The sequence below is a fragment of the Halichoerus grypus genome, chromosome 8, assembly GCF_964656455.1.
Source record: "Halichoerus grypus chromosome 8, mHalGry1.hap1.1, whole genome shotgun sequence".
Lineage (NCBI taxonomy): Eukaryota > Metazoa > Chordata > Mammalia > Carnivora > Phocidae > Halichoerus > Halichoerus grypus.
The window spans coordinates 138,282,783-138,309,242 of record NC_135719.1 but is presented as its reverse complement, the minus strand read 5'-3'; the positions used below and the strand labels follow the sequence as shown (position 1 = coordinate 138,309,242).

Here is a 26,460-nt window from a genome sequence, read left to right as displayed (position 1 = left end):
GGGCTGAATAATGGCTGCACCAGCATGCGAACAGCAGGACCCAGCAGATGTGTGGGGAAAGAAGGCCGAAGATGGCAACAAGTCATCAGAACCCTGTTCTCTGGTCTTCGGCGTTGAGATGGTGTGAGAGCCTGAAGCAAGCTTGTTAGGGCTGAGAGAGAGCCATAATCCAGGGCCTGTGCGGCACGCTTCATCAAAGGCTGAAGGTTGGGCAGTGCTGGAGACTCCCCACAGCTCCCCACTGGCCTGAGCAGACCACTGGCTCTCTTCCACGGGGGACACGGTCTTCTGTGGCTGGACTTCTCCCATCTTTTCCTGCAGCCTGCTCCGTTGGGTAACATCAGCTCTACTTCATCCCCAAGGCAAAGGACACCCCGATCCTTGCTATGGCAGTAGCTATTAGATTCTTCACTGAGGCAGGGTTTGTGATGCAAACACGTGCCTGTCAGCCAGCATCTTCGAGACCACCACTGCATTTATTCCTCTCCCTCACAATTAGCCAACAATGACCAAGGAAGGTGACTATCTGCTGGCAAATCCCTGGACACACTGCTCGATAAATGAGCAAATGTCTCTGCCTGCGGGCTGACCATTTGCCACGCCGGCTGAAAGGTTCACTACCTGGGGAGAGAGACGCAAAAAGGCTAACAGGAAGGTAAGAGGTGGTTGTGACTGTTGTCTTTTGACCATTACCGGAAGTCAGCATTCACACTTACTGGCTTAGATGAAAGCCTGTTTCAAGCAATCCTCCTAAATTGTCCCATGAAAGAAAAACTTGCCTCATGAAATAGTCCTGCATATATCTGAAATATCTGTCGAATGCTGGTTAGATGCCAAGTACTCTGCTAGACAAAGCGGGGGTCCTCTCAGTTTATAGTCCAGGGGGACAGACAGACGAGCAAGCAGGCCGTGGTGCTTATTCTGAACTTGACCGCCGTCAGCGCAGTGGTTCCCGAACCTGGCTGATGTGAGAACTGCCGGAGCATTTCCCCCGAGCTCACCTCAAGGGAGTTTGTTTCCATCCGTCTGGGCTGGGGCCAGGCATTACACATTCTTACCAAGTTCTAAAGGTGATCTTAACACAATCAGAGTTTGAGATCAGAGGCTAAATGGGATGAGCTTTTTCCTGTGATATAATGGAAGGATTTAAAACAGGAGTGTGACAAGATGAGAGGTGCGTGGCAGCAGGGGAGAAGATGATGTCCACTGGGAGGGGACCAACACCAAGGAGATGAATAGGCAGTGCAGTCTAGGTGACACAGTGAGGCCAACATTAAGGCCATGGCAGGAAGGCTGGGGATGAGGGGACAACCAAGGGGTTTTATCTCTGTCTATTCCATCTGTCCCTGTGGTCGGTCAGTTGAGGACTGCGTGCACCTGACATCTCTAACTCCAGAACTTAGCTCTCTGTGGGGAGGTGGCACAGTGCGACGGTAAAGGGGTCATGGACATGGCAGACATGGGGCCCTGACCAAGTTGACCCGAGTGCTTAGGTTCCTTGTCTATAAAGTAGGGGTTATATTAGTAGTGGTATCATGGGGGTAGTGAGGATTCAATAAACTCAGGTCAAGTGCTCATGGCAGTTCCTGGCACATAATAAGTACTTGATGAGTGCTAGCTGCTATAATATTATAATGACCACTACTCTCAACTCACAGTGGGTGAGGATTGTCATTATTCCATATGCTGTGTAGGTCCATCAGGTTTTTCAACAGCCAGACAAACCCAAGTACAATAGCCCATTCTACTTATCCAGGAAATAAGCTCTTTGCTCTAATCCTCTAAGAAATGGCCCTTGTGTTAAACAGGCCTCGACCCCCATGTCCAAACACCCATACACACATTTCCCACTGTCTTCAGGGGAACTTGAATCCTACCTATAGAAGCCACTGTCTGTCACCTGAGCAATCACCTTTAATTCTTTCCTTGTATCAGGCACAGACTATGTTTGTATATGGCGTGTGTGTGATCCCAAAGAGATGAACTAATGAGAAGATTTCTGATGCCACTTTACCTTAGCCTACTCTGAAATCAACGAATGGATAAAAGACTTGCCAGCTTGCAATACAAAGGAAAGCTCCAAAATATTTTACACTGGGTTACCGACCTAGTAGAGATGCAATCTTCGGTAATTGTGATTCCAGTGTTATCTGAAACCCATTAACTCTCTTTTCTGTGACGATCTCCCATATTAATCTGTGACTAAAAAAAGCACAAGAGAACAATCTATCCAGTGGGAGGAAGTATAATTCAAATTGCTAAAAACCAAATACTGATTTCAATACCATCTGATAAAATTACTTTTTACTTTGATAATTTCAGATTTCCTTAAGGTTTCTGTTTACAAAGTAATTTTAAAAGCTAAGCTGGAAGTTTGTGTCAGGCTTCTGTTTGTACTATGAAAGAGAAAGATTTTATTAAAGGAGATGATCAAAATCATGTCTAAAAACCTTTCTCTCATTAAAAAAAAAATCCTCATTTCTAAAGATCTTTCAAAAACAGGTCCTTGGAAATTAAGCATATCAACAACGATTTTAAGTGACTTACTTCTTTTGCATTTTCTTTGGATTAGAAAGTTAAATCAGCTTTGTTTCCCTTACATAAATACTTTATGAATCAGTCTCTACTATTTAGCAATAATTATGATAGGTCTAGACTGAAGTTGTTTATTCCTGTACTATCTAAATTCAAGGAATTATTTCGAATGAATCAAGCCGTAGGGGGAATGGTTACATTATCTGGGAACCAATGGTTTAAAGCACTTTAGAGGATTATATACACTACATATATGCTAAATCTAGATCAGGTATATCTCATGTGCCAAGTAGGTTTTAATGACCTCTCCTACTGAGCAATTACATATACAGCTAATTAGCTTAGTTCTAGACATTTAAAACTTAAATTCTAAAATATACTAAACCTGCAAAAGATACAACTTGGCAGATACCACCTTAACCAATTGATCAATACTGACTTCATCAGTAATCAGGCAGATTGTTATCATGTGACTCCTTATATGACGCATTAAGAAAAACATCTCTTCTGTGGTGTTCTTGGCAAAAGTGCATACTCTGGACCTACTTACAAAAAAACAATGGACAAATCAAACATACAATGTCCCTCACCGTCTATAAAATAACTGGCCTGTGCTCAGCAAAGTGTCAGTATCATGAAATGCACAAAAATCTTGTGGCACTATTCCAAATTAATGGAGACTAAAGAGAGTGATGAACAAATGTGACATGAAGGGCGCCTGGGTGGCTCAGTCGGTTAAGCGACTGCCTTCGGCTCAGGTCATGATCCTGGAGTCCCGGGATCGAGTCCCGCATCGGGCTCCCTGCTCAGCGGGGAGTCTGCTTCTCCCTCTGACCCTTTTCCCTCTCGTGCTCTCTGTCTCTCATTCTCTCTCTTGCAAATAAATAAATAAAATCTTTAAAAAAAAAAAAAAAAATGTGACATGAAACCTGAAACTTCCCTTTTGCTATAAAGGACATTATTGGGGCAACAGATGAAATCTGAATAAATTCTACAGATGATAGTATTCAATCTATGTTAATTCCTGATTTTGGTAACTGTACTGTGGCTATGTAAGATAATGTTTTTAAGAAATATATATTGAAGTATTTAGAAATTGCACACATCATGTTTACAACTTTCAAATGGATCAGAAAAGAGTTAACATGAGAAAGAAGGATTATGTAAATATTATAAAATATTCACATTTGGAGAACCTGGGTGAAGAGAATATGGGAATTCTTTGTACTTAGAGCTTTTTCTAAATCTGAAATTATGACAAAAAATAAAAAAAAAATACTACAGTTGACTCTTGAACAACGTGAGTTTAACTGCACAGGTCCACTCACACGTGGGCTTTTTTCCCAATAAATATACATACATTACTTAAGTGTATTTTCTCTTCCTTATAATTTTCATTTTCTTTTCTCTAGCTTACTTTATTGTAGGAATACAGTGTAAAATACATATAACATACAAAATATGTGTTGACTGTTTATGTTATCAGTAAGGCTTCTGGTCAACAGTAGGCTATCAGTAGTTAAGTTTTTGGGGAGTCAAAGGTTATATGAAGATTTTCAACTGCACTGGGGGTCAGTGTCCCTACTCCCGACATTGTGCAAGGACCAACTGTATACATATTACCATGTGTATTTAAAAAAAAAGGAGACAAAACACACCAAAAAACAACCCAGATCATTTAACATAACTGAAGTCTCTGAAGCTCTGTATGTTCACTTATTCTTAAATTTGACATATAATTTATTCTTTAAGTCCAAATAAGATAGGCTTTACTTAACCTTACCTTGTTTACCCGCTTTATAGTGTATCAGAGAATACAAAGAATGTAAGCTAAAAAGGGAGTACGAAGCAGATGCCTCTGGCATATAATAGCTCAGGAGAGATCACATACTGGTCTATTTTATTCTTTTCAGGCTCAGGGTCACACAGCAAGTGGGACATATGGAAATAAGATTTAAAATGTTGGTGATTTTGCTTTATAAAAGATTTTTTTTCGTCAACGTCAGACGGGTAATGTGCCGAGGTTGTAACAAGATTTGAGGGAGGCGCGTGTCACACACTGGCGTGAACACCCAATCATCACACTTACGAACTACAAAAGGATCTAAAGATTTCCTTTAAAACTACAAGTCCTATTAGTCAAATGAGTTTGGTTAGGTATAACTTTTCAGGTGAAGAGTAATTTCAGCTCCGTAAGGCCAGGGATTTGTGTCTGTCTTGTTCACAGACATATTCCAAGTACCTAGACTGTCTGCACGCAGCAGGTTCTTAGTAATACATCTGTGGAGAGAACAGATAAGCAGCAAGTACTGTGTAAAGCAAGGTGTACCTGCAGCTCTGTCTGTTTTATTATTTGATCAATTTCTTGGTTTCAGGGATGTCTGCTGGTATCTTGCAATAAACTGTAATTTGTTCACAGCAATGTATTTCTTTGCTAAGCTTTCTGTATAGTCCTCAGATTTTAAAAAATAACGAACAAGATCTTATACATGTTACAGTGGTTTGAACACCATTTTCAAACAAAGTGCTTTTGAAATGTTCTTAACCACTCACTTTTCCAAATCTTAGACTTCTTTCTTCTAGTCCGTAGGATTCCCTTGAATGCCGGCTACATATGAACTGGTGATATCTGAGTGACTGGCATTATTCTGCATGCTACTGAAGCAGTGTGGAAGGTAAAACTGTACTAATAAAAAATAAAATGCTCCAGTCTCTCTTGAATCTATCTTTCAAAGGAAATGTATAAACCCACAAAACTTCGCTAAACAATGGAAAACATTCTGCTTGCTGACCAAATAAAAGATTCATTGTTACAGAGTCTAAGATACTACCCAGTTGGAAACTTTTAAATTCTTGAGAATGCTTTTTCTATCAAAACTGAAGGGACCTCAGGATATTTTTAAGGCTCCTCTATCTGTTTCATTCTTGCTTTCAAAGTCCTTTGGAGATTAGGATTAAGTGGAGGAGGTGGAATTCCAGCCAAGGTTCTGGGCTGGGGGTGCAAAGTACAGAGCCCAAGGCCAGACCACAGGAAGTCAAACTCAGTCAGTCCATGGTCCTCCGTCCCCACCTCTACTAAGCTTATTCAGAACTCAGGTTTAAGGAGGAAAGAAAAAAAGAAAAAGAAAGGAATACGAACAGACAGAAGGAGAAAAAACAAAGGTACAGCATAAAGCTGGAAGGTGGAAGGAGAGGTTTTCACCGTCAGGTCCTGTGACGCTGGGTGGGTTTAGGGACTGTCCTACATGGGTGTTAGGCTCTTTTCATCCTCTGCTCAGCAAGGGGAAGGGGAGAAAATGAACACTGGTCCATTATTACATGCCAGGAACTGAACTGGATATTCTAAATAACAGAAACAACAGCTAATGTTTAGTGACTGCTAACTCTGCACTAAAGACTGTGTTAGGTACTTTACAAATAACATCTTGGTTACTCTTTTCAACAAACTCTATGAAGTAGGCACTCTTATTTTCCCACTTTACAAATAGAGACACTAAGGCCTAGAGAAAGCAAATAACTGCCCAAGGTCACTTAGGTTGCAAGGTTGGCACAAACACAGCCTAGTTCTAAAGTACTATTTTTCACTTGTGTGTGTGTGTGGGGGGGGGGGGTGGGGGGGGTTGGGAGGAGACAGATTCCCTGAAATTCTGATAAAACTGATATAATCTTGCTAGTGAAAAATGAAGATGCATAAATATACAACAAATTTAGAGGACTCAATATACATAAATTGGAAAGAAGGAAAAAAGAACACCTTCTGAAACTTACTATCAATATGACTGATTATAGCTCTAGAAAGTCACCTACCAGAGGCAGCTGCACCCTAGACAGCATGAGACTATATGGACACATCTGACAAAGTTAATACCATCGAAGAAACAGGTCCACTGGAAGGGGAAGATCTGGTTTACCACCAAAACCAGAAAGGACAAGTGAGGGTAAGGGAGTAGCTAGAACCCATCTAACACTGTCCAGGGAAGAAAGGGACCCAGTGGGCAGGGCTGACTCTGTTAGGGAATCAGAGATTTTGGAATATTAATGGAGTGATGTCATTAAAACTTTCCAAACAAAAACCAAATCTTCCCTGTTCAGATTCAGAATTTACTCAAAAATCATTGACTATAATCTGGCTATCTGTGTAGGCATCTACCTTCCAGGGGAAAATATGCTGGTTGTAATAGGACCTTTTGCCATTTTAAATTAATAAGCATGTCCTGATTATACATCTGCTCCTGTGTGAGTCTGTTAAATGTGAACTTGCTTTAAAGACAGATATTCTAGCGCTAAGACAAGTGCAGCCTGTGGGGCTGGGTCAGACCTGGGATGGAGCTGGTCACTCATGCCGGCCAGCTTTCCTCCAAAAACATGAACCTGAACCAATGTTCCAACGACTTTCTATTATGAAAAATACTTGGTCACTGCCCTTAAGAAAGTCATAGTCTAGGGCAGCCTGGCGATCTCCCCTTTAAGAGGATGGGAGGTATCTGTGAAGTCAAAATTATTTTCATCAAGATATTAAGCCATTATTTGTCATCTTCACTTCTTGCGAGTGTACAGAGGCTTTGTGACAGGATATGGCAACAGAGCAGCTACAATTCAGCAGTCAGATAGTAAAGAGGCCTGCCTGCAAAATTTGTAAATAATGCCACCTTCCTCACCTTTTTCTGGAAATAGTAAAAAAAAAAAAAAAAAAAAAAAAATATATATATATATATATATATACACACATATATATATAATAGGTTTATTACTTTTAAAAACTAATATAAAAAATTCTTGGTTTTGAGTTCTAATATAGTACTCTCAACAGATATAAAAACCCATGTAAGTAAAAGCTCCTTGTGGTCCTTAATAATGATAAGAGTACAGAGGGTTTCCTGAACCAACCACTTTGAGAACGATAGCTGTAGTGGCCCCAGACAGGGCAGCGAAGGGGCCTCCGCAAACCTGCATTTCCAAAGTATTCCCTGAGCCAATCTCCCACTGAGAGACTGACGGCTTCTTCTGGGCACTGTTTCTGTTTCATACATAACACCCATGATCTCCCTTCATGTGTGCCCTACCTTTACTTCCATACAGTTCTGGAGGCAGGTCGAATGGCACAGGAAAGGCGGCCGCTGGCTCCTTGCTCCCTGAGAAGAATTTCTGTTTTACTTTGAAGCTGTCCAGGCCCTGCAAACACAAAGAGGGCATCTATGATTGCACCCCATTTTCTGAAAAAGATCTCAAGAAGCAATTATATCTGTATGGTACTCACAGCAAAACCGAAGTTATTTCAGAGCTATTTTCAATGTTTGATAGATCAGATATATTTACAACTCCCCTAAATTAATCTTTCCTAAAAATAAGAGGTTCAAATTTTAAAAATTAAATTATAACAAAGTTCACAGACGTTTAATAAATAAGAGAGAAAACAATTTTGGATATCACAGCCCATTTCTCCTAACCACTATGTACAGTTTGCAAGGAGTGTGTAGAAGACACTGTATATAAATAATTTCAATATTGCTATAGTAACAGGCTGCTCACTCTGGTGTAAGAATAAAAGCTGCCTTCATGTATAATGAAAGTGTTCCAATATAATGTGATAGGAATATAAAAACAAAAACTCTTCCAGACTCACCAAAATGGAAGGTTTATTCCAAGAACTCCAGAATAGGGTATTATTTTTAGATCTTAACCAGGGTACAAGTTAAAGTTGTGTATCTCAGCTGATGTAGAGAACCACTACTGCCTTCTAGGACCTTTACATCAGTGCAAGTGCTTAATACGCAAGCCTCATTTTCCCCATGCCTCCACACATTGATCCCCCTCTTCTGATCTCCCTTGGTGGATCATCCCAGCACCTTGTTTGCAAGTCAGTCTGTCTCTTACCCCTTCTGTCCACCCATCTAAACACATACCCATCCTCCATATCCTAGATACCCACATATCAAACAGTGATAATGTCCTTGGAACTCATACAAAGAACTAGAACTATAGTTCTTAGTCTTGATGATCACATAACTGAGTAGGGAAGGCTGCTCGTGGGCACACTGTAGGACATGGTAAGAGCCGGAGCTACGCTGATCTGGGCTCCAGGCCATCTGGTTCTAACACTGCTCTGGCATTCGCTGAACTGCGAGAATGGCTGACACCTGCATCTGTTCCTCCAACACATTATTTCTTGAGCGCCTCTTTGGTGTCAGGCACTGACTGCTGAAGAGTTAACAAAGATGTCATCGTCCCTGTCCTCACGGGGTACACAGTCTAGTGGGGAGACAATGCATTTATAAAAGTGAAATAATTACATAATTGTGACGACCACTATGAAGAAAAACAGAAGTACTGCGAGAGAGAGAATAGCAGACCTATTTTAGATGGGGGGGGGTGGGATGCGGGGGATGGTCAATAGGAGCCTCCCTAAAAAAAGGTGACCTTTTAAAGAGGAGTAGGGTTAGGAGAGGCAGAAGTGGAAAGAATATTCCAGGCAGAAGGTGCAGAGGTAGCAAAGAGCATGCATGTTCCAGTAGCTAAAAACAATGGTTAGTGGCACACCTGGCCACTTATTTACTAGGCCTCAATTTCCTCATTTGTAAAATCAGAATAAAGCATCTGGATGTCACCACCTTAAAATGTCTTTCATGTCAACACCTAGCCTTGGTGCTCAGCTGGTGTTCAAGCAATGCTGAGCTGCACAAATAGGATAAAGGCATCTTGCCTGCTTACTCTACAGGCTTTTCCATTAGATAAATCAACGTGCAAATGCTCTGTGCACATGAAGACTTATAGAAAGGTATGGGCGATGAAGAAAGGGCCAGCACTGATGAAGATGGGGATGAGAAACAGCGAAAGGCAGTAAGTAATAACCGGCTGAATGCTATACAGAAAAGAAATAGCTTTTACCAATTCTGGGATAAGGAAAGGCTTTGTAGAAAACATTACAGCTAGGCCCTGAGAAACTGGGATAATTCTGATAAATAGAGATGGCAGGAAAGAACATCAAGGGAGACCAGCATAAGCCAAGGCAGAGTTGTTAAAGCATAGAGCAGGTAACATCAGGCAGATGGGAAGTGAATGACCTACACACAGAAGGAGGGCTGAGAACACTGGAGAGAACCAGATGGAGGAGGTTTGAACAGGAAGCAGTATGGGTATCTGTGGCTTGTACCTATTTAACTGGGCCCAATCCCAGGCCATAGTGACTCAGGATGGGCAGGTTGGCCACGTCAGAGGCGTCAGGGAAGAGACCATCTTTCTGCTCAGGAGTTCATTCGGTAAGATGTGAGCCTTGAGCTGCTGGGGGCTCTCACATACTTCAAAATGAACTCTGAAAATACAGCCCAAACCCATGGATTCAGCTCTGCCTGAAGCAAGGGACTCACCCTCCATGTCTGCCTTATTTCTTACTTGTTTGAGTTGGTTATCTGTCACAACCCACAGCATCACAAGACCCCAGTTATTAAAGTGTGTGGCCCTTACTTTTATATACAGCAAGGAGTTGCAGGTTTTTCAACCGAGAAGTTCCACTATAAAGGCTGACTGGCACAGATGAAAATAGATCCAACAGGGAATTGTTAGAGCCAGAAGACCGAGAGCTACTACCACACCAATGGGAGATGGATGAGCGAATAGTAATGGGGAAACATATCAGAATCATAACAAAAGCTGAGATACAAACAGGTGAGTTCAGAGGAGAGTGGGGTCAGTGGAAAGGGAAGGAAATGGATTTGAAAGAAACTGATGGAAAAATTAAAAATCAGGGATATGTGAGGGCAGAGGAGGAAGGGGGTAGGGAGACCAAGGGCACTTGAAGGGGGACACTATAGCCTGCCCCGTCACCCCCACTTCCTCCTACCCTGGGGAGGGCTGCTGGGCCATCTCCAGAACAGTCAATACTGGTGCTCCTTCTCACAGCTTACCTTCAACAAGTTCTGGATCGGAGGATAATCTTATGCTCTTCCTTGTGCATATCACTTACTTGCTGTGTGACTCGAGGTGAATTACCTAACTTTTCTGGGCCTGAATTTCCTCATCTATTAAATGGTATGCTGACAGTAAGTCATTTACAACAATGACTCGCACATGGATGTAAATTAGTATAGTATGTACATCCAGGATGTTCTTTTTTTTTTTTTTTTTTAAATATTTTATTTATTTATTTGACAGAGAGAGAGAGAGAGAGAGGCAGCTAGAGAGGGAACACAAGCAGGGGGAGTGGGAGAGGGAGAAGCAGGCTCCTGGCCGAGCAGGGAGCCCAATGTGGGGCTCGATCCCAGAACCCTGGGATCATGACCTGAGCCGAAGGCAGACGCTTAACGACTGAGCCACCCAGGCGCCCCTACATCCAGGATGTTCTTGTGATGAAATTACTCCTATTTTACAAGGGAGGAAATAAAATGGAGGTTAAATAGTTGCCCAAGGCCGTATGGCTATTAAGCGGTAAGGCTGGAAATCAAACCCAGCCTTTCTGATTCTTAATCTTCTGTTCCTTCAACTAAATGAAGAAATAGTCTCACATTTACCCACCAGGAGCCACAACAAAGGAAGAATTCCTCGAAAATTTAAGAGGTAATATTAAAGCAGACCAAATTAGGAGGAGCCAAATTCTGGAAACCGTGGTTCTTGACATTTGTGAAAAGAGGCCAGAGGTTAGGAAGTGATGTCATTTAATGACTATTAAATACTTTATGTGGAGTTTCAGATAAGAACAACTTCCCTCTTCTTTGGCTCCTAGTCCATTTCTGTTATTTTCAAACAAATCATCACAAAGGATGGAGAGTCTTTATGGCCTGGCCCAGATCTGATGCCCCAACATGCTTTGGCACATGGCTATTCTGTGGTGTCTTACTTGACATATAAGAAGCTCTGAGCCATCCATGTCTGACAGGAAGCAATACGCTTTCCTGAATGCCATTTCTGATCTAAATTCTAGGGTATTATATGAAAAAAAAAAAGTACCACTTTTCCCTTCAATCTGGATGTCAAATAATTTGAAGCTGTCGTCTAATTATCATTATTTATACATCACAGTGGTATCACTTGGCATTCTGTAAAACAGAGGAAGGCACCCTCACAGGCACAGATACTTAAAAAGACAGTTAAGACAATATATTTATAAAATACCAGGTGAGAGGGTGGACATCTATCACACTTGAGAAATTACTGGCTTTTCCCTTCATCAGCTCTGGGAGGAAAAGAGCTGTTATCACCATGACGGATTAAGTTTAGCGGCTTAGCTCCATCATAGAGAACAAGAAACATGTCCAAATCTCAGAGATACAATTTTTTTTTTTTTTAAAGATTTTTTATTTATTAATTTGACAGAGAGAGAGAGAGCAAGAGCAGGAACACAAGCAGGGGGAGCGGGAGAGGGAGAAGCAGGCTTCCCGCCGAGCAGAGAGCCCGATGCGGGGTTCGATCCCAGGACCCTGGGATCATGACCTGAGCCGAAGGCAGACGCCTAACGACTGAGCCACCCGGGCGCCCGTTTATTTTTTAGTTGCATCCAGTTAGCATCCTCAAGCAGTAAAGCCCTATACAAGGCATCAAGTTTTCCTGGATAAGATGGTAATGACAGTGAGCCTTCTAGAAGGAGCACACTTAATCAAAGATGGACTGACAAGGAAGTGAAGTACAGGGAGGTGGCTGTCTTGTCCTTCCTATAAGGCGCCATATGATCAACTGTGTTTCCAGGTGGGGGCTTAGGAAAAGCTTCATGGAGGACAGTAAGCCCAAGAGGCCCAAGAAGGGTGGGTTTCTTATAAGCAAAGGGCTGTGTCAGGGGGGTGGAGTGCATTTCAGAAGGAGAAAAAGGAACAGCATCCCATCACCATGGGTGTGAGGTCAAGATTTTGACCTCTGTCTTCCACCTTCTGTTGAACTGCTTGATCTACGAGTTGGTGCTGCTACTGTTCCCTGCTCAGTACCTGCCAAGTGCTAGGCACTGTTTCAACCATTTATAGGCAAGAACTCTCAATTCTCAAGCGATGCTACAAAGTTATTAGTTACTGCACTGTCCCCACTTCACACTGAGATAAAGGAAGCCTATGAAGTAACAGGTCCAAAGCCTACCAGCTTATAAGCAGGACCCCAACTCCATTGTCATTTTGGCTCCTCTAGCGCTGTGTGCTCCCAGAGTTCCTTTCCTTGGTCCCTGGTATCTCTCCAACACGTTCTTCTAGGTTCTCTTTCCACATGATTTCACTTTCTAATGGAGGTGAAGGATCACACAACTAGTAAGTGGCAGTTGTGCCCCTGGTGCCCCAGCCCACCTCCCCCACCCGCTAACAAGCACTCACAGGTGACTGGAGCCCTGGCTGTGCAGGGGATGTGGGGGGAGGGGTGGGAACAGAGGCTGGGGGGCATGCTGGTCCAGGTCACGGCGGGCCCTGCTGTGTCACTCACAGGATTCTGGATATCATCTCATGGGCCAAGAGGAGATACTGCAGGTTCAAAGTCAGGGGAATGCAGACCCTGGCAGATGGGCAAAAAGCGCTCCAGAAGTGTAGCAGTAGCCAAGATGGGGAGCGAGGGAGAGATGGAATCAGTTAGCCCGGGGAGGAGAAGACAATGACCTACAGCAGCAGGCAGCAAAACTCTTGCTAGGGCAGAGGCAGGATGTGGCAGCTGGATGTGGACAGGAAAGAGGAAGGAGTAGAATGCCAGATTGGGGCTGAGCGGGAGAACATGAAAGCTTAGAAGAAAACTCCATGTCGAACAGTATTGACCAGATGTAGCCCCATGGGAAACCCTGAGTACCTTCAACAGATGGCCGGTGGTCAGAAGTGGTGTGGGGAGGGGAGGGAGGGTCAAGGCGGTGGCTCCTGTGAATTTTATTAGTTCTTCCAGCCACAGCCAGTCATGATGAGAGCAAACACTTGTGGTATATATCAATTTTGGCAACAAAAGACAATAATTTTTTTTTTAAGATTTTATTTATTTGAGTGAGAGAGAATGAGAGATAGCACGAGGGGGAAGAGGGTCAGAGGGAGAAGCAGACTCCCTGCTGAGCAGGGAGCCCAATGTGGGACTTGATCCCAGGACTCCAGGATCATGACCTGAGCCAAAGGCAGTCGCTTAACCAACTGAGCCACCCAGGCGCCCAACAATAAAAGAATTTAATCAGAACAGAGAAAAGAGACTTTTTGAAGACAAAGTTCTTATGGAGTTGACTGAAGCATTTTTGATTCTAATGACAGAAAAGAGAAGCTGCCATCTTAGGGGCAAACACACTAGGGCTCAAAAGGAGCCGAGGTGCCCCTCAGCCCTAAGGCAAGCGCAGGAAAGCTCACGCTACCCTTGTCTGGAGGAAACCATTTTGGACATTGACCTAGGATTCTCAGATGGTCATGCACATTAATTCCCAGAGGCAGGAGTAGCTGTAGCCCACAAAGTACTAGGCAGGCTCAAGTCCAGGACTAAGTCAGCACCTGACAAAGTATGTGCTCCATAAACACCAAAATGCATGAAGTTCAAATAGAAAACTTGCCTCTCCCTGATATACTCACAGATGCCTGAAGATTTGGAATGCAACTACCAATCTTTGAAATTGTTGGATCTTTCCTATATTCAAATTTTTCTGAACCTAAATGAATTAGAATCTAATCCAAAAGTTAAATACAAGGGCGCCTGGGTGGCTCAGTTGTTAAGCATCTGCCTTCGGCTCAGGCCATGGTCCCAGGGTCCTGGGATCGAGCCCCGCATCGGGCTCCCTGCTTGACGGGAAGCCTGCTTCTCCCTCTCCCACTCCCCCTGCTCATGTTCCCTCTCTCACTGTGTCTCTCTCTGTCTCTGTCTGTTTCTTTTAAAGAAAAAATAAAAGTTAAATACACTTAAAGGGACAAACCCAACAAAAATTATATACTTGATAAATTGATAATAGACCTCAAAAGAATAGTCTTTAAGGACCTGTGTAACAATAATAGCTAAGTGCTACATACACATTAATCCCCAAAGCTCCCGAAAGTGTTCCCAAAGGGAAAGCTAATGGCTCTAACAACAGCAAGTTAGATTCACCTTGAGATGGTATGTTTACTGATTCACTCAATTAAAAGCAGAAAAAAAAGTGAACAAATCAATATTTGGTTACCAGAGACTTTGCTTCCAGACCAAGCCCAGAGGTTTCAAATGGCATCTTTATTATGAATGAAACGTGGTGGCTCCCCATCCACTATTTTCAGGCCATGGAGAATGTCCTTTCATGCAACCACAGGTTCCTGAGTGACAGGCCCTTATTATGGCTGTGGGAAAGTGCAGGAGCTGTGGGGCCTTCTAGGTGACTGCCTCAGCAGTGTCTGAGACTCTTCATTCTGGGCACAAAGCTCAACTGTTTGCAATGCTAACCTCAAGTCAGTGTTCCGGAACACCAAGGATCAGGATGGCCCACTGGGGAAGGACAAAAGTGGCAACTCCAGTTGCTGATCACTCAGAAATGTGGGTGTTTTGGACATGGAGCTCTGCTAAGAAGTACAAAGGTGGGCTGATCTCAAGACACCGGATTCTGGATGATGTCCAGTTAGAGAACTGATTACAGAACTGGGTATTAAGTAAGTTGATTTGGCAAACTTGTAACCGAAAACATTAAAAGGCATGTCTTACTAGTACTGAAGAGGGAAACACAAGGCCTCATTTTATAACAGACCACGTTCTCATTAGTAACCTTTCTGAAATTAACAGATACAGAAATTTTAAGAACATCTACTAAACACACAGGGATTGGCATTTCCAAGTATCGCCAAGAGACTAAGTGTATGCACATGTGCTTTAATTTCAACAAGACAGGTGAGCAATTCTATATTGCAATTGCTTACGAACATATCTGAACACCTACTACACACAACATCCACTGGGCTAAATCCATGTGGTATCCACAGCCACTGTTCTCCACGTTTGCTCTCCTCACAGAAAAGACAGTGTGGACTCTAGGAACTGAAAGGAAGCAATATCAACTAAGAGATGTGCCAAGCCCTAGGAGAAAGCAGCTCACAGTCAAGGAGACAGACAAGTAAATGATAATATAAGGGATATGTGATGAGCCTACGTTCTAGAAAGCTGTGGGATGCAGAGGAGGGGCACCTGGACTGGAGACAGGGGAGGCAGGTTGGCTTAGGGGCGCTGTTCCTGAGACAGATTAAGGCTGATGAATGAGGGCATGATGGTTATTAGGTACCCACTTCACTGGGCCATCAGATACCAGATGACCGGTTAAACATCACTCACTCTGGGGGGTCTCTGAGGGTGTTTCTGGATGAGATTAGCATTTGAGTCGGTGGACTGAACAGAGCAAACTGCCTCTGACCCCACAATGTAGGTGGGCATCATCCAATCTGTTGAGGGCCTGACTAGAACAAAAGAGCCGAGGAAGGGTAAATTTGCTCTCTATTGGCTGGGACATGCTCCCAAACTTAGATAGGGATTGAAAACATCAACTCTCCTGATCCTCAGACCTTCAGACTCTACAACTGGTGAAACTACACCACCAGCTCTCCTGGGTCTCTTGCTGACAGAGGCTGGGACTTCCTAGTCCCCCAAAATCATGTGAGCCAATTCCTCACAATAAATCTCTCTCTGTATCTATATATCCTATTGGTTCTGTTTCTCTGGAGAACACAGATGGGCTTGACTCATAATAGGAACCAGTTCTGTATGGCTGAACAAGAAGGCCAGGAAAGAGAGAAAAGTGGTCAGGCTGAGGAGTCAGGAGTCAGGGCATGAAGAGAAAAGAAGGCCATGCTAAGGAGTCTGGCTTCTATCTTACAAGATTTGAAGGTGGGTGACGTGACCTGACGTATAGTCTACAAAGACACTCTGGCAGCTGGGTGCAGGCTGCCTTGGGAAGCATGGTGGGAGGATACTATAGCAGGAGTTGATGTGCCCTGGACAGTGGCAGCAGGAATGGCCATAAGTGAGTAATTATCAAGCAGCATTAGGCAGCAAAATTTGGGTGTAAAAGAGTCGCCAGAGATGACTTTGTACACTTTGAGCTAGGACGGTGGGGTGCTAGTAATAGTAATCATTAATCAAATTTTTATAATAGTATGGCTTAAGTGATGAAGATGATTTTGGTGAGATTTACAAGGCCCTCATCCTCAGGTACCTTTTGAATAATATAACTTAAATTATACTCATAATTGGAGAAGTCTCTTATAAGCTTCAAATTATTTGAAAATTGGCCCGATGACATCACTAATCCTGTTTAAAAAACTGATGGCTTTCTACTGTCCACGTGGGACAAAGTACAATTCCAGTGGGTCCTGCTTGCCAGTCTCCTTCAGAACAGGAGTCCAACCTCAGAGCCTATGGCCTACATCCCAGCCCCTTCCCAGGCACATGGAATGGCCTGCTGTTCCTCAAATAGAACATGCACTGGTTCTCTCTGGCTGGAAGCCTCATCTCCCTTGATGGGGGGGTTAAGCTCATAACTCATTTTTCAAGACCCAGGTCAAATGTCATCTCCTCATAGAACCCTTCCCCAGGGCCCCCAGGCAGATTACATGCTCCTTTTCTAAGAGTCCTTATATTGTGAACCCCCTACACCACGGTTCTCATCACATACTATAACCCGTTTCCTGAACTTATCCATGAGCTTCATGAGAATGAAGACTCCATCTTGTTCTTCCTCCTATTCCCAGGGCTACTGAACTAGAGGCATGGGGATCTGGTGGAGCTGAAGAGATTGACTGCGAGGTCATTCCAGGCAGGTCGGAATGTTCAGTGACAAGTCTGCGAGACATTCTGAGGAGGGAGCTGTGGAGTTGTGCTGGACAGTCTCTCCTTCATAAGCTAAGGGTCTCATTCTGTGTTCAAAATTACCTCAGCAAAATGACAAATCACCTCATGGCAAAGATCTTTGGGTTGCCCTCAGCGTCAAAACCATAAATGTTAAGTCTGTGAAGACCAAGCAAAGCTCTACTGGTTTTCCAGAAGCTTTACATACCAGTAAGTGACACAGTAGCTTAAGGACAAAGTCTCCTCTGTTGCAAATTTTCTTGACATGGTATTATGCAGACTGATAAAACACACATCAACTCCCTTATGGGTGATACCCTCAGGCATGGCTTCCTAGCGCCCAACAATCTGCCCTTCTCTGGGTAACACACCATTACAGGACAGGGTCAGGGCAGTACAGAGGTGTGAAAAGCAGACATGAACTTGAGCAGTCCTTAAATGCAGAATGGCTGGCAAATGAGGGGACAAGCCACTGCGGAGGTGTCACCAGTGACAGCCACCCAGACAGGCGGTGCGCTGCTGAAGGCCCCAGGGCTGGCCCAGCTCCACCCCTCCCAAGTCTCTACTGTGCCACTGATTCCATGACATGCCTTTCAGCAGCTCTTCAAAAAACTACCCCCTTCTGCGGGCTTATATAAGCTTAAGTTAGTTTCTGTCAAGAGCAATGAAAAGGACCCGAATACCCACTTTCAGCCCTTTGGGTTCTGCTCACTCAGGCCATTTACTTCTCTCCCAGGTCTTGGCACCTGGACATCTCTCAACGAAAGTGCCTTTTTAAAATAACTTTCTTGCTCAACGTGACTAGTAGGCTCCTTTGGGAGGGCGAGGTCAAACACTTTAAGATTTGAGAGGGGGGTGGGTGAGGAGGGGCAGAGGGAGAGGAAGAGAGAGAATCCCAAGCAGACACCCTGCCGAATGTGGAGCTCGACACAAGGCTTGATCCCACGACCCTGAGATTATGACCGGAGCCCAAACCAAGAGTCAGACGCTCAACTGACTGAGCCTCCCAGGCGCCCCAGGTAAAACACTTCTATGTCTTGTCCACATGCCTCATTTTGGCACCCTGCCCAAATAATTTATGGTTCAGTGAAGGACCCAGAAAAGAGAGTGTCTGACAAGATAGTGACGGTTTTGGGTCCTTACTAGTGTTATGGAGGAAGCCTGCTTTAAAGCACTGTTGTAGGATTTGTATCTTAAGACATGCCAAGGAACCTGGATTGCTCGATAAAATGCTATCTTTTTAGTCACTATGTTAATTACATGGTCACTGTGCTTGGAGCCTCACTCTTGAACCTATCAGCATAGCATAGGAGGGGGGAATCCATTTTTAATATTCTTGCCTGACAGTCTTTATAAATAACTGAATCTCTTATCTAGAATGTACTATAGTGGGGGCTCTTTCTTATTCTAACAGTATGGAAGAGTCTACTTTGGGGATTCTAAATGATTATGCCTATTTTTTCCTCTATTAGCTGCCTCTAAAGTACAGTCAGAAATAGAATCAGAAGTGAAAATTAGTAGGGTCTAGAGGACCTGAAGCACAATATATGTCTTTCCTATTACCATTTTCATGACAAGGAACTGAGTCAGAACAGTTAGAAATGTCTAGAATTTTGCAAACATGGACAACAAAAGCCAAACAAGAGGGACATGGAATTTACTCCTTAGGTTACTATTGGGAAATAATCCTGGCATTAGTTCAAAGCTACTGTCACTACAGTCACACCAAATTACTATTATTACCCTAGTGTTAGGAGTTTACTATTTCTCTGTGATAAAGCTGAAAGATCACAGGAGGGATCAGTCAGAGATGGTGGCTTGAGGGCTGGAGTCCACTCAGCCGTGGAACCCTAGGGAAGTCACATCCTTGTCTATAGCAAAGGGGGGAACCATCTGTCTCCGAGGAAATGGAGGGGGAAGAAGCTGTAAGCAGCATTAGGATCTGCTCTGACTCTGCAGGAAACAAAAAGTGCTAGAATTTCACAATTATTAACCTTAGGAGAAACTTATTTGACAGTTCTGTAGCAAAACCCTGAGTTGGAGAAGAAAAGGATGGATAAAGATTGATGAAAGGAGGAGAGAGAGAGAGAGGGAGAAAAGGACTTTTCACCAGACTGTGGAGGGGAGAGCTAGTGAGGAAGACCGTCAGGCTTGGGGGGGGGGGGGCGGGGAGGTGCTCTCTGGCACCTTTCAGACTATGCCTACATGTCACATGGGTCTGGACTGAGCCTGAGGACAAGTACACAGCACTCCCTTAAATATTCTGGTCTAGTCCAAGTGGTTTACAATGGAGCTGCATCATGTGTGTGTTTATCATACGTTCAACTATAGCAGGTGGCAAAAAAAAGAAAAAAAAGCATTAACCATCTTATTGTGTGGGCAGTTCTAACTGCATTCCACTGAATGTGTGAGTGAATGTGAGGGGCAAGATAGGTGGTCTTGGCGTCTATGTGCCCCTCAGAGTGGGAACGTCTCTCTGGGCCAAGAGTGGTTTTAGTGTTTAGAAATCAGAAGGCCTGTACAGCCAGGCCCTACATGAAAAGCAGCCATACTGTCTGGTGTTCAGCTGCAGAAACCGAGAGCTTTTCTAATCTGGAAGACAAGCTGGCTGGGCTAGACACCTCAAGAGCTACAGCCTCCACCTTGGCATGTTTCTAGGGGGCTTACCAGTGCATCTGATCGCACAGATCCTCCGTGACCTTCTGAACTCCTTCTCAAGCAGATGTTGTGAGCTTCCTTGCCTCCTGACTTATGCTCATACCACTTCCAACATGATGCCCTTTCCTCTCCTCTCCACCTACCCTAAACTCTAAGCATCTTTTCCCCTCGCACTCCCAAATCTTCTAGCTTCCAAAGACCTTCTCCAAAGGAACATCTTGCTCCTGGCTGACGCATCCCTTTGGTGACCTGTCACTACCATCTTGTAATGAATCTTAACAATATTTAAATCCTGTGAAACACATGATTAACTTTACCCAACGCAATTATCTTCAATCTGTCATCAGGTATGCTCCCTGAGAGCAGCAATCTCATGGCACCCAGAAGACTGAGTGCTAAATGTATCTGTTAGCACAGGCCAGCAGTTGAGAGCACAGGCTCTAGGTTAGAACCCTGGCCCTGCTACCTCCTGGCCTCGGGCAGGTCATCATGATCAAAGGAAGAGAACATAAAAACCCAACTTGTTTCACGTGTGACCACTCAGGCAGTTTCAAACGTGAACTTACAAATGCTGATGGCAGGAAAAGGACCCCAAGCTCATAGGAACGGATCATCAGCTGGGTGCCGTTCTTCTCTAATGCTCCCCATGCGGCCTTGGACAGATTTGCACTGCAGGGACAAGGACACAGAGAGGGCGGACTCAGTGAGGCATTTCAGCTCAGGTCAAACTTTCACAGCTGCAAGAGCATCGGTCAAAACCACAGATAGCTGCAATCACATTCATTCAGTTTTTGGCAGAGTTGTGCATTTTTCAGAAATGGAATACTAAATCCTGCTGTGCTATAATCCCCAGGATTTATCTATTTGTTAATTTGGGGCAGCTTCACCCTTACCTGCGTTTTCCCCGAGGACAGCTATTAAAATAATTATCCTTTTTAGATTTTTTTTTTCTGTCTAAAGTCCTTTCTTTCCATGACTCAGGTATAGCCTGGGGGTCTGATTTTATTATACGCCAAAGTAGCATTTAAGAAAAAACTATGTTAATATGATCTTAGGTAGTATCTTAAGCTTCACATTCTTTTGCCTTTGGTTTTGGGCCAGGAAGCGCTAAATTCTACTTTCAATCTAAGGAAAACAGAGGAGGGCAGTAGACTGGCATTTGTATCCAGAAAGAAACGGTGTGTTCAGAACCCTGTTTTACGTGGGCAGAGAGTCACGGGTATGCCTAAAAATCACAGGAAGCCCTGGACCTGACCGAATGGGAGGGACCTAGATGTGATCTGGACAGGAAACAGACCTAAGCTCTGAGGCATCAGCTCTAAAAACATGCTTTCCTGCACCAAACCAGGCCAAGAACCCTCACCTACCAGTTAATTAACATAAAACCACCATAATGGTTTTTTCCCAATGAGGCTCACCCAAATTGCCTATTTTCAGAATAGGGAATATTCTCAGCTATTCAGACCCTTACAGCCCGACTTCAAGGACAATGGAATTATTTCAAAATTCGTTCACTGGGGCATCAAGTATTCTTCCGAAGAAAGTGCTGACCTGGCGTTACAGGAATCACAGAATCAAAGAGAGCAGTAACCAAGAAAGGTGAAAAGTATGATCTCTGTTCAGGGTCCTATGAGAACAGACAAGTACTATGGAAATCAGAGCTTAAAAAGTGCTAAAAATAATTAAGGTAACTTAAAGCATACAGACAGACCTGCCTGCCTTCTTTAACGGCGGACCATACTGAGAACAACAAACTCTACTTCGTTGCTCAAGGGCCACAATCATGAACACCCATCAGGATCATAAAGATGGAAAATGCAGGGGAAGTGGGGAAGTTCACAATAAAGTGGTACTATGACTCTAGGAGAACTGTTTTCTTTAGAAGTCCAAGAGGACGCCCCTCACTCAAATGAACAGATCATCTAAGCAAAAGATCAACAAGGAAATAAAGGCTTTAAATGACACACTGGACCAAATGGACTTCACAGATACACTCAGAACATTCCATCCCAAAGCAACAGAATACACATTCTTCTCTAGGGCCCATGGAACATTCTCCAGAATAGATCACATCCTAGGTCACAAATCAGGTCTCAACTGGTATCAAAAGACTGGGATCATTCCCTGCATATATTCAGACCACAATGCTTTGAAACTAGAACTCAATCACAAGAGGAAAGTTGGAAAGAACTCAAATACATGGAGGCTAAAGAGCATCCTACTAAAGAATGAATGGGTCAACCAGGAAATTAAAGAATTAAAAAAATTCATGGAAACAAATGAAAATGAAAACACAACTGTTCAAAATCTTTGGGATGCAGCAAAGGCGGTCCTAAGAGGAAAGTATATAGCAATACAAGCCTTTCTCAAGAAACAAGAAAGGTCTCAAATACACAACCTAACCCTACACCTAAAGGAGTTGGAGAAAGAACAGCAAATAAAGCCTAAACCCAACAGGAGGAGAGAAATAATAAAGATCAGAGCAGAAATCAATGAAATAGAAACCAAAAGAACAGTAGAACAGATCAACGAAACCAGGAGCTGGTTCTTTGAAAGAATTAACAAGACTGATAAACCCCTGGCCAGACTTATCAAAAAGAAAAGAAAAATGACCCAAATCAACAAAATCATGAATGAAAGAGGAGAGATCACAACCAACACCAAAGAAATACAAACAATTATAAGAACATATTATGAGCAACTATATGCCAGCAAATTAGATAATCTGGAAGAAATGGATGCAATCCTAGAGATGTATCAACTACCAAAACTGAACCAGGAAGAAATAAAAACCTGAACAGACCTATAACCACTAAGGAAATTGAAGCAGTAATCAAAAATCTCCCAACAAACAAAAGCCAAGGGCCAGATGGCTTCCCAGGGGAATTCTACCAAACATTTAAAGAAGAATTAATGCTTATTCTTCTGAAGCTGTTCCAAAAAACAGAAATGGAAGGAAAACTTCCAAACTCATTTTATGAGGCCAGTATTACCTTGATCCCAAAACCAGACAAAGACCCCATCAAAAGGGAGAATTACAGACCAATATCCCTGATGAACATGGATGCAAAAATTCTCACCAAAATACTAGTCAATAGGATCCAACAGTACATTAAAAGGATTATTCACCACGACCAAGTGGGATTTGTTCCTAGGCTGCAAGGTTGGTTCAACAGCCGCAAATCAATCAATGTGATACATTAATGAAAGAAGGAACAAGAACCATATGATCCTCTCAATATATGCAGAAAAAGCATTTGACAAAGAACAGCATCCTTTCTGGATTAAAACTCTTCACAGTGTAGGGACAGAGGGTATATACCTCAATATCATAAAAGCCATCTATGAAAAACCCACAGGGAATATCATACTCAATGGGGAAAAACTGAGAGCTTTCCCCCTAAGGTCAGGAACACGGCAGGGATGTCCACTATCACCACTGCTGTTCAACAAAGTACTAGAAGTCCTAGCCTCAGCAATCAGACAACAAAAAGAAATAAAAGGCATCCAAATCGGCAAAGAAGAAGTCAAACTCTGACTTTCTGCAGATGATATGATACTTTATGTGGAAAACCCAAAAGACCCCACCCCAAAACTGCTAGAACTCATACAGGAATTCAGTAAAATGGCAGGATATAAATTCAATGCACAGAAATCAGTGGCATTCCTATACACCACCAAGACAGACGAAAGAGAAATTAAGGAGTCGATCCCATTTACAATTGCACCCAAAACCATAAGATACCTAGGAATAAATCTAACCAACAAGACAAAGGATCTATACTCAGAAAACTATAGAATACTCATGAAAGAAATTGAGGAAGACACAAAGAAATGGAAAAATGTTCCATACTCATGGATTGGAAGAATATTGTGAAAATGTCTATGCTACCTAGAGCAATCTACACATTTAATGCAATCCCTATCAAAATACCATCAACTTTTTTCAAAGAAATGGAACAAAAAATCCTAAAATTTGTATGGAACCAGGAAAGACCCCGAATAGCCAGAGGAATGTTGAAAAAGAAAAGCAAAGCTGGTGGCATCACAATTCCGGACTTCAAGCCCTATTACAAAGCTGTAATCATCAAGAAAGTATGGTACTGGCACAAAAACAGACATATAGATCAATGGAACAGAATAGAGAGCCCAGAAATGGACCCTCAACTCTATGGTCAACTAACCTTTGACAAAGCAGGAAAGAATGTCCAATGGAAAAAAGTCTCTTCAACAAATGGTGTTGGGAAAATTGGGACAGCCACATGCAGAAAAATGAAACTGGACCATTTCCTTACACCACACACAAAAATAGACTCAAAATGGATGAAAGACCTAAATGTGAGACAAGAATCCATCAAAATCCTTGAGGAGAACACAGGCAGCAACTTCCTCCTAAAACATCACCAAAGGCAAGGGAAGCAAGGGCAAAAATGAACTACTGGGACTTCATCAAGATAAAAAGCTTTTGCACAGCAAAGGAAACAGTCAACAAAACCAACAGACAACTGACAGAATGGGAGAAGATATTTGCAAATGACAAAACAGATAAAGGACTAGTATCCAAAATCTACAAAGAACTTATCAAACTCAACACCCAAAGAACAAATCATCCAATCAAGAAATGGGCAGAAGACATGAACAGACATTTCTGCAAAGAAGACATCTAAATGGCCAACAGACACATGAGAAAGTGCTCAACATCACTTGGCATCAGGGAAATACAAATCCAAACCTCAATGAGATACCACCTCACACCAGTCAGAGTGGCCAAAATTAACAAGTCAGGAAACAACAGATGTTGGCTAGGATGCACAGAAAAGGGAACCCTCCTATACTGTTGGTGGGAATGCAAGCTGGTGCAGCCACTCTGGAAAAACAGTATGGAGGTTCCTCAAAAAGTTGAAAATAGAGCTACCCTACGACCCGGCAATTGTACTACTGGGTTTTACCCCAAAGATAACAAATGTAGTGATCCAAAGGGGGCACATGCACCCCAATGTTTATAGCAGCAATGTCCACAATAGCCAAACTATGGAAAGAGCCTAGATGTCCATCAACAGATGAATGGATAAAGAAGATGTGGGGTATATATACAATGGAATATTATGCAGACATCAAAAAAAATGAAATCTTGCCATTTGCAACGATGTGGATAGAACTAGAGGGTATCATGCTAAGCAAAATAAGTCAACCAGAGAAAGACAAGTATATGATCTCATTGATAAGAGGAATAGGAGAAACAAGACAGAGGATCACAGGGGAAGGGAGGGAAAAATGAAACAAGACGAAACCGGAGAGGGAGACAAAGCATAAGAAACTCAATCTCAGGAAACAAACTGAGGGTTGCTGGAGTGGAGGGGCGTGGGATGGATGGGGTGGCTGGGTGATGGACACTGGGGAGGAAAGGTACTATGGTGAGCGCTGTGAATTGTGTAAGACTGATGAATCACAGACCTGTACCCCTGAAACAATACATTGTTAATAAAAAAAACAAAAATAAATAAAAAAATAAAAATAAATAAGTCCAAGAGGAGAGCTTGCTTGTAGATCTCTCACCCATCCATAAAACATGGCGACCTCCTGGGCAAAGCCACAGGTCTAATGGCACAACCAACCAGTGAGCGTGAGGTGGAAGCAGTCCCTCGTTGAATATTTTCCCCACTTTCTAGGTTACCGCCTGATCGCTCTCTTGACTTGTAACATCTAACCATCACAGGCCAGAGGTACTTTCTGGAAGGCGTGTTTTCATTCTTCACTAACTATTCATTTCAACAACTGGAGGGCTTAATCCAAGGTAAAGATCATTGGAGACCATGAAGATACCTGTTCAGGTAGTTTCCTCCAATCCCTTCTTTGTATTTAGCATCTAATAAAGTCCTAAGCATCTGGAACCTTAAACTATATTCCGAATAATTATACTGAAAGTCACTTGTAAGCTGTCTGGGTGATAAATCAGTATTCCTTGAAAGAGCATCTTTGATGATTTTTTTTATATCTGCACACACTTTGTTCAGATATAAAAAGGTACCTAGGGCAGGCAGGACAAAGGGATATTTTCCCCAAACTCCAGCCCTGCCTGCAGTGTGTGTGGTATAGACGGGCACCTACAAGTGTCTAGCAGAAACCCAGTGTCTTGTGAGGTACAGTGACACCACAAGGCAGCTCAGGACAAGCTCTTTCACTACCAAAACTTCAAAGGAGTTCTAGCTGTGGCCATTGCTGTTACTCAGGGTCACTTCTACCCTGTTCCCTGTCCTTGTTGTTTTCTGTTGCCTCCTGCTGGATGGAGTTGCTCTCTCCTCTGCCAGCGCTCGGGTCTATTTTGTTGTTGTTGCTGGGTGTCAAATGATGCTTCATCAAAGTGGGTTGGGGTTTTTATTTTCTGTTCTTTAGGGGTATGGAAGGATTCTGAAAGTTGGACAATTCCAGAGGGTGGGATCCTGGATGTCCAAAGTTGTACTGTCCCACAGAAACTCTGTCCAAGCTGTTAAGTGAGGTGAATAAAACAGTGGCTTCTTGGGAACAGGTGTGTGGCAGTCACGGTTCAGCCAGAGAGGC

At 43.1% G+C, this 26,460-nt stretch overlaps 1 protein-coding gene and 1 non-coding gene across 4 annotated transcripts in view; both read right to left on the bottom strand.

Moving 5' to 3' along the window:
- TDP1 (tyrosyl-DNA phosphodiesterase 1) overlaps positions 1 to 26,460 on the bottom strand; it is an 86,329-nt gene that overhangs the window by 1,877 nt on the left and 57,992 nt on the right. For all 3 annotated transcript variants that reach the window (XM_078054095.1, XM_078054097.1, XM_078054096.1), the window contains exons 14-15: positions 20,469 to 20,571; positions 7,599 to 7,707 (exon numbers count right to left, since the gene is read on the bottom strand). In XM_078054095.1, the coding sequence (XP_077910221.1) occupies positions 7,599 to 7,707; positions 20,469 to 20,571 (212 nt within the window). The remainder of the gene's footprint in view (positions 1 to 7,598; positions 7,708 to 20,468; positions 20,572 to 26,460) is intronic.
- Positions 4,536 to 4,639, bottom strand: LOC144378915 (small nucleolar RNA U13). The gene has a single exon (XR_013440868.1). It is a non-coding gene; the product is annotated as a small nucleolar RNA U13 (small nucleolar RNA).